This window comes from Chanos chanos, chromosome 13, assembly GCF_902362185.1.
Source record: "Chanos chanos chromosome 13, fChaCha1.1, whole genome shotgun sequence".
Taxonomy (NCBI): Eukaryota; Metazoa; Chordata; class Actinopteri; order Gonorynchiformes; family Chanidae; genus Chanos; species Chanos chanos.
The window spans coordinates 6,902,494-6,914,419 of record NC_044507.1 but is presented as its reverse complement, the minus strand read 5'-3'; the positions used below and the strand labels follow the sequence as shown (position 1 = coordinate 6,914,419).

The 11,926-nt window shown below is 42.4% G+C and overlaps 1 protein-coding gene and 1 non-coding gene across 2 annotated transcripts; both read left to right on the top strand.

Annotated features, from left to right (window-relative positions):
- Positions 1–1,297: 1,297 nt before the first annotated feature.
- On the top strand, positions 1,298–11,926 carry eif4g2b (eukaryotic translation initiation factor 4, gamma 2b). The gene is made up of 21 exons (XM_030790578.1): positions 1,298–1,331; positions 2,425–2,533; positions 3,399–3,464; positions 3,655–3,780; positions 4,046–4,148; positions 4,630–4,761; positions 4,885–4,951; positions 5,046–5,197; positions 5,340–5,450; positions 5,736–5,918; positions 6,148–6,286; positions 6,528–6,691; positions 7,030–7,140; positions 7,485–7,613; positions 7,743–7,847; positions 8,092–8,307; positions 8,456–8,714; positions 8,952–9,156; positions 9,527–9,735; positions 9,936–10,057; positions 10,283–11,926. The coding sequence occupies exons 1-21, from the start codon at positions 1,298–1,300 to the stop codon at positions 10,346–10,348; spliced, it is 2,808 nt and encodes a 935-aa protein (XP_030646438.1). The 3' UTR covers positions 10,349–11,926.
- Positions 7,187–7,374, top strand: LOC115827128 (small nucleolar RNA SNORD97). The gene has a single exon (XR_004025870.1). It is a non-coding gene; the product is annotated as a small nucleolar RNA SNORD97 (small nucleolar RNA).

Here is an 11,926-nt window from a genome sequence, read left to right as displayed (position 1 = left end):
GAGAGTACATGGACAGAGAACAGGATTCTTGAGCATTTGGAATAGGGATAATGACCTCTATATTTAACAATTAGAGTAGGATATTGACACTTCTAGTTTAATTATTGCTGGGATTTTGTTTGCACTTGCACTGACACCTTCAGTACAGGGTTTGATTAAACCTTTTTGTACCATGCTCTCTCATGCTCTGGTTTGGTATGGTTTTCATTTGAACAAAAGCATGACTGGTGCAGAAATTGAATTTGCACTTATCTAGCAGTACGCTAGCAGTGGTGGGTTCATTTACAAGTTAATGATGTCAGATGGAAGCTATTCGGGAATTTCTTATAATCGAAATCATATTTATCTGTGCTTCTGCATACGCAATTATAGTTAATGGTCTTTCTTCTGCCTTCATTAGCTGGATTGTGGAAGTTTACATGACCGCTCATGTCAGCCCCACACACAGGCATGCACACAGACTCACACACACACACACACACACACACACACACACACACACACACACACCACAAATACAAATGTGAAAGAACAAGAATTACAATATTTGATTAGACTATCAGACTGAATAAAAGCAGCTCATTCAAATAAAATTCAAGTTTGGTGTGGACATGTTGGAAACATTGATCTAAATTTTGTTCTCTAAAGATAAATATAAAAAAACACACCCCTTTAAACTGTAATCCATATTTTAGATTGAACCAAGACAAATAATGAAGATGCAACACAACAGTTGCTAGTGAAGCCCATCCTCAAGTCTGTATGATTCTGTCACTCAGCAACATATCTTATTTCAACAGGTTCTGCTGCCCACTCATCAACGTTTTATGAGGCAACATTGCAGTAAAAACCTAGATAGGACTTTCCCACAGAATACCACAAAATGGGCTATGTTGGGTAAATTTAGGTTGTACTTCTCTTTCTCTAAGCATTGATTGGCCCCTCAGAGAGGATGTAAAGGGGGATAATCAGAGGCTAAATGCTACACCACTGTCTTTCCAAATTAATCTCAAATAAAATTTTAATGACCAAACAAGATAAGGGAGTAGAGGAATTTAATTCAGAGGCCTCACTGCTAATCAGGGTGCTGTTGTTCATTTAATTGGGCCCACTTGTCATCAGTAATGATATCCATAAGTTAAATAACTTGGCCCAGTGTTATTTGACAGGAAACGTTTAGGCTACCGAGTAAAAAGGGGGAACAGTCCATTAAATGCAAATTACTTAAAACTCTGGGAGTGCCATGTGGCTTATCTCCATAACAAGAAGGGAAGCTCATCAACATGATTTCATCTAAATGGTCCGAAACCAGACACCTAGCAACGATATACGTACACAACGGAAAATTACTACAAATCCAGCCAATAAAAATCGAGTTCAGTGCAGTGACGTCACTTGCAGTCATAAGGCAGGATACATTCTTCCTGAGCAGTGTGTGGTCCAGTTTCTGCTCCTCTGCTGCTGTATCTGAATATACTGAAAAAAATCAAATCAAAATCTCGATTTTTTTTATTTTTCTCTTTCTTTCTTTATTTGGGGTAACACAATTCTCAAAACTGAAGTTGCTTCGGTAAAGGTAAGATTTGTGTTTTCTTGAAGTTTTTCAAGTAAGCTTCTCCAAAATGGCTGCTCTTGTATTTTTTTTCCTGGTAGCTAGCATAGCGGCTATCCAGCTGACTAGCATCAGCTAGCTAACAGCAACTGCATAAAATGGCGTCGTGGTGGAAAAGCATGACTGCTTTCAGTGATACCGGCATTTTTTCCATGTTGTATGAATATGAAGCTTAACTGACACGGCATGAGAACGCCTTTATGCCATGTTGTGATCTCTATTGTTACCAGACAAACTTCGTTCATTGTTAAAGAAAACGGAACAAATCAAGCCTGTTTGTCAGAGCCATTTGGCTAGTGAGGTTAACTGGGGCAAAATGGCATGAGATTGTTCTGGTAACGTTCGTGCCCGAATGTGTACATTAAAGCGGATTAATGGCAGTAACTGTCTAAAACCCGAAAAGCTCGAGATGAGCTGATCCTTCATAGCCAATTTTCTGTCCATTTGTGCAGATATTATGTTATCTCAAGACAATAGCTTTAATTTGGAGAGGTTAGCTTAGCTATCCAGCAAGATAGCCTTTGTGCCTTTTAGCTCGCTATGCTGTTAAATAGCCTTTGTGGTGAAGAGTGCTCAGGAGGAAATATAGGACCTAGCCGGATGTAAGCTAGCCACAGTTTTGACGGCATTTAAATGTATCTCTTTCCACTTTTAGGATATAAAATATCCGTTATCTTATTTGAATGGTTGTAGTGCGAAATATATTGCTGTTGTCAGTTAAACGTCACCGAGATTTTTCATCAAAACAGGTAATGAAATGTATTTCCTTGATCCTATTGTGTTCTTACGATTTGTGCTTTCTCTCCCTCCAGCACGGTTTTCCCCACCCCACCCTTTTATACTTATTCTTTTGAAGATTCTTCGTTGTCAAGCCGCCAAAGTGGAGAGTGTGATTGCAGAAGGGGGTGCTTCTCGTTTCAGGTACATGTCGAAGACCTATGCATGATTTTATTATTTATTTATATATTTATTTAAGAGCCATCTCGTCTCTTTGTGTGTTTCAATATGAGCTCATAGCCGACGAAGAATCAGTAGTATGTGTAATCATCATTTATAGTGAGTCATTTCCGATAACCGGTTTGTAATAGACTTATTATTTGAGCAAATCTGTTCAGGAAATGAAGCCTGGAGCGGTATTGGTGCTAATTTGTATGATCTTTGTGATTTTTTTTCCTGTAATGAGAAGGTTTTGAGTTGAGCATTACCTGCATGTTCGCACATGCCAGCATCCGTGCAGGCTGCACTCTGACTTTATCATGTTAATGTGGTATTTTTCCTATTATACACATCTAGTTGCTGTTAAGACCAGAAAATCTGCATTGGCACCGCGCTGCTTCAATCCTCGTGGGCAAAACTTGTTGAACTAACTTAATTCATGAAAGAGGGGTAAAATATTTGACTAAACTTAAACGATATTTGTAAAATGTATGTCGCATTCAAAGAAACATTGCGCAGCGGCGGTTAGAAGTCGGCCACGTCCATCCCATAACGCTGGATGGTTTAGCTTGTGGCAGACCCAAATTCAGAGCATTACATCCTACATAGAGGGATGGTAGTCTTCTGATGTCTCTAACTGATTTTATATGTCTTCTTCACATGTTGTCTGTACTTTCCTTCATTTTTTTCCTTATAAACAATCAACACCACTATTTAACATTCCATCTTAAGATGTTTTATATTTGGTGTGCTGTAGCACTGTCTACCACAGTCCAAGACAGGAGTGGGAGCAGTTCTCCGATGGCCCATAGGTTAGTCATTCTGATGTCGTTTTCTCCCTCTTTTTCAGTGCTTCTTCGGGCGGAGGAGGAGGTAGGGGTGCACCTCAGCACTATCCCAAGACTGTCGGCAACAGGTATGTCTCCAGCTCCAGGTAGATGTTTGCCTCACTGTCCTGTAGCCTTCGGGCATAACGAGGAACGATTGCTCATCTCGATGACTGACTAAGCAGTCGTTTTTCGAGGTGTTCAGCGCTCTAGTTTCATGGTTTCCGTGTGCCAGTAAGCCGATGATAATTCTCATGCTTCTTTCTTGCCCATTTCCAGCGAGTACCTGGGGAAAACCCCAGGGCCTAGCGTTCAGAGATGGGTTCCTTCACGAAGCACTAGACGAGATGTCAACTCCACCAATGAAAAAGAGCGTCATGATGCAATATTTAGGAAAGTAAGAGGGTGAGTGTCCTCAAGGAGGGAAATAGCAGTGTCACAAAGCACTGTGTATGTATGTGCTTCAGAAGAGATTCAAATTAGCCACCCCCCTCCCCCCAGCTCTTTTGTGCAGAGCGTTCTGATCGTTTAGTGCATGGTTTGATGGTGAGTCAGCTGATGTTTTTCAGGCTGAGAAGAGTACAAATTGTTTTAACAAAGAACAGTTGTCTGTTGTCGTGCCAGCAAAGAACTGATCTCACTCCTTGTCCTCACTCTCTCCCTCTTGTAGCATACTTAATAAACTAACCCCTGAGAAGTTTGACAAGCTATGCCTTGAGCTCCTCAATGTGGGCGTAGATTCAAAACTCGTCCTCAAAGGAATCATCTTGCTGGTGAGTGTTAAGTCTGACTTATCCCTCTCTCAAAGATAGAGCCTTCATTTTCTTGTAGCTGGGAGCGTTTGTACTTACCAGCTAGAAGTGTGTTCCCTTATCATTTTGATCATATGAGACTCTCCATGGAACTTTTCTTTCTTTCTTTAAACGCACAGAGTCAGAGTTAGGCTCCCAAGTTTTTGAATACCAAGTGAAATGCAGAGACTGCATCTCTGTGTGCCTTCCAACAGTAGCCATGGTAACAAAAATGATAAGAATAGCCTAGTTCAGGCTTGCTTTACAGAGAAGTGGAAAACACAACATGAATATATCTTTGATGGTGTTGATAAATCTCACTCATAGGGGCATGGCAGCCTGAATTGAAATCAATATTTGATGTTCCCCCGTCTCTGTTAGCTGAAATGTGTTAGTGGATCTTGCAGCGTGAGCCACTGACAGCAGTGATTTTAATGCTTTCTTCTTGTTTTTTTGTGCCCAGATCGTAGACAAAGCCCTAGAAGAGCCCAAGTACAGCTCACTCTATGCTCAGCTATGTCTGCGTCTGGCAGAGGATGCACCAAACTTTGATGGCCCTACACCCGAGATCCAAACCTCACAAAAGCAGAGCACAGTATGTACCTCTTAAATTTTCATCTCTTCGCCCACCGTGACCAAAAATAATCTCTTTTGTCCAGAATCCCAGTGTTTGCGTCCTCACTTTGATTTTTTTTTTTTTTTTTTTTTTTTTTTACAGACCTTCAGAAGACTTTTGATTTCCAAGCTTCAAGATGAATTTGAGAACCGCACCAAAAATGTTGACAGTGAGTGTCATGTTCCCTTCTCTTTTGTTTGACTCCTGTTTTAATAAAATACCACTGGACATGCTCTGATATTTCTTTATGCTTTCTTCTTCAGTCTATGACAAACAGGACAACCCTCTCACTTCTGAGGAAGAGGAGCAGCGTGCCATTGCCAAGATCAAGATGCTTGGCAACATTAAATTCATCGGGGAACTTGGCAAACTTGACCTCATCCACGAATCTATCCTTCATAAGTGCATCAAAACAGTATGTTCACCATAGCTCATTTTCACATGTGGCACTCTAAAGCATTGCTTTAAACACTGTCTTTTTCCTCATGGAGAGACGGATGGGGCAGAGGACATTGTTTAGTCTAAACCCTTTCCCCTCTCTCTCTCTCTCTCTCTAGCTTTTGGAAAAGAAGAAGAGGGTTCAGCTCAAGGATATGGGGGAGGATTTGGAGTGCCTCTGTCAGATAATGAGAACTGTGGGGCCCAGACTCGACCATGAAAAAGCCAAGGTAAAAGACCCTGGGCCAAGTCCACCAACACGTAAACTGTCTTTGGATTTTGGGGTTTTGATATTTTGGTTTCTGTCAGTCTTGATTGTATGGATGTGGCAACAAACAAAACAAACCGACACAGGACAGTCGTGCGCACGTCTTAAGTTGTATGTTGAAACGTTCTTGACCTATGGAATTGGTCGTTATCCAGTAATGACTGTAAACAGATTTGTTTACTTTTGGTGGGATTATTTTTTTTTTTGCTTATTCTTGTTCCTCTTATCTCTCAATCACCACTCCCAGTCTTTAATGGATCAGTACTTTGGCCGTATGCGATCCTTAATGAACAACAAGGACTTGCCAGCCAGGATTCGTTTCCTACTGCAAGACACAGTGGAGCTGCGAGAAAACAATTGGGTTCCTCGCAAAGCTTTTATCGACAACGGACCAAAGACGATTAATCAGATTCGTCAGGATGCAGTGAAGGTCAGCAGTCTCAGTTTATTGTGATGGGTGTTAAAAACAGATGACTAAGCATGTCCTTTGAATCAGTTCTGACATTAAGTAACCTCATGTATGCACTTTTCATATTTATGTACAGAGAACTCATAGATGTGATATTGTTGGAAATGCCATTAATCATTTTTATGGTGGAGAGAGCCTCATGAGATAGACTGTTTATGGTTGAAACTCAAGCTTTTCTTTCCTGGTTTAGGATTTGGGCGTCTTCATTCCGCCCATGACCCAGGGAATGAGAATGGACTTCTTTCTGGAGGGCCCTTTCATGCCAGCCAGGATGAAAATGGACAGAGAAACTCTTGGGGGATTGGCTGACATGTTTGGACAGATGCCAGGTGCGTTTCACATTCAGATCACATCAGAACAGGGTCAGATGGTCTTGAGCAACATATAATCCCAGGTTTCCATGTAATGAGGCTTGATGCTTGGAAGTGCTTTGAATGCCAAATGTTATTTTGCAACAGGTTTTTGAAGTGCCATTGCTTCCAAATGGCTGTTCAAACATGTAGCATATTGCCAGTGTGGTTAAGGGTTGTGTGTGTGTGTGTGTGTGTGTGTGTGTGTTTGTGTTTGCAGGCAGTGGGATAGGGACTGGTCCAGGAGTGATCCAGGACCGATTCTCCCCCACGCTGGGGCGTCATCGCACAAACCCGCTCTTCAACGGCCATGGCGGACACATGGCTCCGCCACCTCAGTCTCAGTTTGACTTGGGCGTCAAACCTTTCATGAAATCAAACCAGGTAAGCACGAAACCCTACATACCACAGAACGTGCTTCTCCAAGGAAGAATGTGGCATGATGTAAACCAGATTTTTCCACTTACCAAAAACGACCTGTTAACCAGCTGTTTTTGCTAGACTCAAGACTTAATGGATATTTTATGATGTGCCTGGGAGTAGTCAGCACTAAAGCATAGACCATAACACATTTGTTTGTTTTTTAAACTTTTAAAACAGTTCCACCTGCATCCTTTTTTTTTTTTTTTTTTTCATCTTCCTGCTTTTCGTTTTGAAGAAATAGGACTAATGTTGAACTTCCCCCACCCTCCATTCTCAAGTTTTTCTTTCCTTCTTCAAAGGGGCAGAATCAGCATTTCCACAACCAAAATCAGAACCATTCGACCCAGCAGCAAGTTCAGTCGAAGGAAATGCCCCCTCGCTTCAAGAAAGGACAACTGAATGCAGATGAGGTATGATGCTGAAAGACAGCTAATGCAGTTCTAACTCTTGCCTCTCTCGCCCTGTGATTAAAAAAAGACGCGTTATTCTGAGGGGTCATACCGAAAACCGGTTTTCTCCCCTATTCTTCTATGCTTCTCATCTACTCTTTCTGTACCTGTACCACCTCCTCCTTTCCTCCATCTGTTCCTCCCTCTAAGGCTGGCTATCGGTCCACTGACTGCGATTATGAGATCTGAGGGTGTGCTGAGAGTATGATTCACTATTTCTCAAACCCCTTTTTGCTGTGGTTTTGTGGTGACAGTCTTTGTTCTCTTTTTTTTGTTGTTGTTGTTCGTCTGACTCTCGTAAACAGATCAGCCTGAGACCAGCTCAGTCATTCCTTATGAATAAAAACCAAGTGCCAAAGCTGCAGCCTCAAATTCCCACCATGATCCCACCCAGCGCTCAGCCACCACGCACCCAGACCCCGCCACTCGGACAGGTAGTACGGAAAAAAAACGACACGTACCTCTGTGAGAATCGTGGATGGAATTGGGAAGGGTTTCGTTTTTCGTGCTCTGTCTGATTTAATGGTTCTGTCTTCTATTTCCCTTTTGGTTTGGCACCATAGCCTCCTCAGCTTGGTCTGAAAACCAATCCTCCACTGATCCAGGAGAAACCTCAAAAGACCAGCAAGAAACCAGCACCAGCTAAGGAGGAGCTGCTTAAAATGACTGTGAGTACCTCTTCCATTTGCAGAATCTTCCTGCTAATCTGTGTGGTTAGTTTCTGCAGATCTTGCAAGTTCAGCCTCTTGCAGAGAGGTTCTGAAGGAGCAATGTGATGTAGTTCTTGATCAAAGTTTCCAAATGAGTAATATGTGTTCAGCCTTAAACACAGTTCTCATGGCTCCTGCACTTATTCCCTCATTTAGTCTGTAACATGTGCATTGTCTTTTTTTCTCTCTCTCTCTCCCACAGGAGACAATAGTGACTGAGTATCTGAACAGCAAGAACATGGAGGACGCGGTCAGTGGTGTGAGAGAGATGAAAGCTCCCAAACACTTCCTGCCTGAAATGTTGAGCAAGATCATCCTGTGTTCTCTGGAGCGCTCAGATGAGGATCGGGAGCAAGCCAGCACCCTGGTCCACACACTCCGCACCGAGGGACTCATCACGGGGGAAAACTTCATGCAGGTATGGACTGCGATGAGACCGCTCTAGCCCTCGGCGTACTCCTCCTGTCCTGAACCGCTATGTTTTTAAGACTCTCCAGACACGGTCCTCAGTTTCTCCGACCCTTGATTTTTTTTTAATTTTTTTTTTTTTTACCTGTGCTCTGCAGGCCCTCCTGAACGTGTTGGACCAGTGTCCTAAGATCGAGGTGGATGTGCCCCTGGTGAAGTCTTACCTGGCCCAGTTTGCAGCGCGGGCCATTATCGCCGAGTTGGTGACGGTGGCGGAGTTGGCACACCCACTGGAGAACGGCACCCATTTCCCTCTCTTCCTACTGTGCCTGCAACAGGTGTCAAAGCTGAAGGACCGTGAGTGGCTCACTGACCTTTTCCAGCAGAGCAAGGTCAACATGCAAAAGATGCTCCCTGGTATGTCCCCTATAATCAATGTATCTGTTTGTCTCTTCATACATACACGTGTGTGTGTGTGTGTATATATATGATGAAGGCTGTAGAAACGCATGTATATATGTAAGTAACAGGTTCTACAAGACGGAATCTCTGTACAAAAAGCTAAATCATCTCTGTAGCTTTCTAAGGAAGTTCTGTCTGTATAAATGTGCCATTCCTCTGTAGCAGTCTGAAGTGTTTGTGTGTCCCCTGCAGAGATCGACCAGAATAAGGACCGCATGTTGGAGATTCTGGAGGGGAAAGGCCTGAGTTTCCTGTTCCCACTGCTGAAGCTGGAGAAAGAGCTGCTGAAACAGATCAAAGCAGACCCGTCCCCACAGGCCATCTACAAGTGGATTAAAGACAACATCTCACCTAAACTCCACACTGACAAAGGCTTCATAAACATTCTTATGACCAGGTACCGTATCTTAATTAGAGGCAGCGTTTCAGTCCGCTCACCAAAACAGGCACGAGGCTCCCATAGCATACCAGTCTAATCATTCATAGAGGAGCAAGTTTCAGCATGCCCCTCTGCCAGACAGACTGAATGTAATGCGCACTGCTCATCTTCTCAGTCAGCTTTTTTTACAGTTTCTCTGAACAAGAGTGATTGCTAAACAAATAAATGTGAATGTAAAAGCACTGTTAAAGCACTGTTGTTTTTGTTTTTTTTAAGTGACCTGTTAGGGTATGTTGTATATCAGATGACTAGATAGGTACGTCTGACTTTGCCCAGCGCATGAGTATCTAAGAGCCTGTTGTTGTTGTTCTTTGTCTCTCTCCATCAGCTTCCTGCAGTACATTTCCCATGAGCTGTGCATGTCGGAAGGGGACGAGCAGCTGTCAGCGCCCTCGAAAGAGCAGCTGGACCAGGAGAAACAGCTGCTGCTGGCTTTCAAGCCGGTCATGCAGAAGTTCCTCCACGACCACACGGACCTCCAGGTCAGCGCCCTGTATGCACTACAGGTCCACTGCAACGCCAGCTCCTTCCCCAAAGGTAAGACACATCTGTTCACTGTAGCATATGGCATAGACCCGGGGTTTCTGGGTAATGAGGTATTAAAGAGGTTAATAGAGGACAACACCTTAAATGAACTTGAATGAACCCTTGTTGGGAACTGTAGAATGTCTGTGTCTAGTTTAGGTTCAGTGGGTTTTGTAAGTTGTGTAATTAATGAGGAGTTTGATCATTCTCAGGCATGTTGCTGCGTTACTTTGTGAACTTTTACGACATGGAGATCATTGAAGAAGAAGCCTTCCTTGCATGGAAAGAAGATATTACTCAAGAGTTCCCTGGAAAAGGAAAAGCTTTGTTCCAGGTAACCTCATGAATGACGTGTCTCTGTGCACCCCTTCCCCTCCATAAGTCTTATGTCATTTTTCTCACTAGATACTGTCTGACTGATCTAAACTCTGGTTTAAAGTACTCACCTGTCAAGCTGTGCATGTGCCATATACATGACACAGCACGTGGTCACAAAAACGGGCTCCATTTGTGTGAAACAGTTTTAGTGATGTAATACTGTATTCATGTATCCCCTCAGGTGAACCAGTGGCTGACTTGGCTGGAGACAGCCGAGGAAGAGGAGTCGGAGGAGGAGGCAGACTGAAGAAGCAGCCAAAGCTATCTGAGAGCAGAGAACCCTTCTCTAGAGATGCAGCTTTTTTATTTGTCCTTCTCTCTGTCTTATCTTTTCACCAAACTTACCCCATGTACAGTAACTCAGCCACTTCATCATCAACAACACCATATACTGCTGCTAGACTCATAAAGTATCTGAAAGGCACCGTGCAGTAGCAACATTTCACTGCCTGTAATGCTTCTCTTAGCCTCATGGATTTAAACTTTATATGTTCTTTTTTTCATTTCGTTTTTTTTTTTTTTTTGCTTTAGGGTAGACAGAGCTTTGAGTACCTGTGCCGCTTCTATATGGTAATAGTTTACACAAGCCAGTTCTATCACTAAACTCAAGATTTGATTTTTTTTTTTTTTTTTTTTTTTCCGGCTCATATCACTGATGCAGAGCAGAAATCTCAGTTCGTCTGAAACCTCCATGTTCCCCTTTGCTTTCTGGAATAACCAACATCACTGTTAGCATTTTGTACTCTCTAAGCTGTCTTTGACTGATAGAAAAAGAGGACTAAAAAGCAAACATGTTAACAGCTAACTAACTGATTACAGTTGACATGGAGCAGAATGACATTTTGGAGTGTTGAGAGGAGTAGTTACTTGAGCCCCTTACGTTTTGCTACACAAATGCACATTCTTTAGCAGTGTACGGGGATGCTTACAGTATTCATGCATCCCCCTGTAGTAATGGAGGAAAAAAAAAAAATCCACAAAACTGTAATAATTGGTTTTGTTGCCGAAACAGTTGTCAGTTTCTACCTCCTTCTGAATGGGCTATGATTGTGGTGCTGAGGATAATGAATGTACTCAGCAACCAGTTTTTTTGTTTTGGTTTTTTTTTTGGTTTTTTTTTCGTTTTTTTTTTTTGTCAGAGAAAATGAAGATCTTGGAAAAACAAATCTGAGCAGTAGTTTTTACAAAGAGAGGTCCTGCACAATACACAGGCCGGTAACGCAGCTTGCCGTGGAGCTTACAGTAAGTGCTTTGCAGGGCACCGGTGATTGTTACAGATCTGAAATAAACAAAGCTCTCAGTGTTGGCTTATTTCCCTGCTCTGTTCCCAACCCTTATGCCTTTAGCTTGGATCCAGTGTGTATGACTGTATAATTTACAGGTGTGTTTCTCTGTGTTACGGCTGTTCAGAATCAAACTTATGTGACCCTACCAATCTGTGACAGGCTCCGCTGTGAGCCCCTAAACAAAAGAAAGGTGATGTTTTAACTCGTCTTAAAATTGATAAAAGAATGCTGAAAGTGACACAAATTAAAAAACAAAAAATGATTTTTAATAGAAATGCCCTGTCCCGTTGCCCATTCTCGAAGAAATGCTTTTACCCTTGTCAGTACAAAGTGTTGAGACAACCTAACGTTATTGACAAGTGTTTTAATTGTGAAAAATAAGGGATGTTACATTCCCGTGGAGGTGTTACCAGCTGTCGGTCTTGACCATTCTAAGTGGCTTGCAATCATGTCATTTTAAGGTTGTGTAGTAGTGTTCAATATTGTACACCACTATTGCTTAACTTTCAATAAAGCAAAACACTTGACCACAAAAAAAA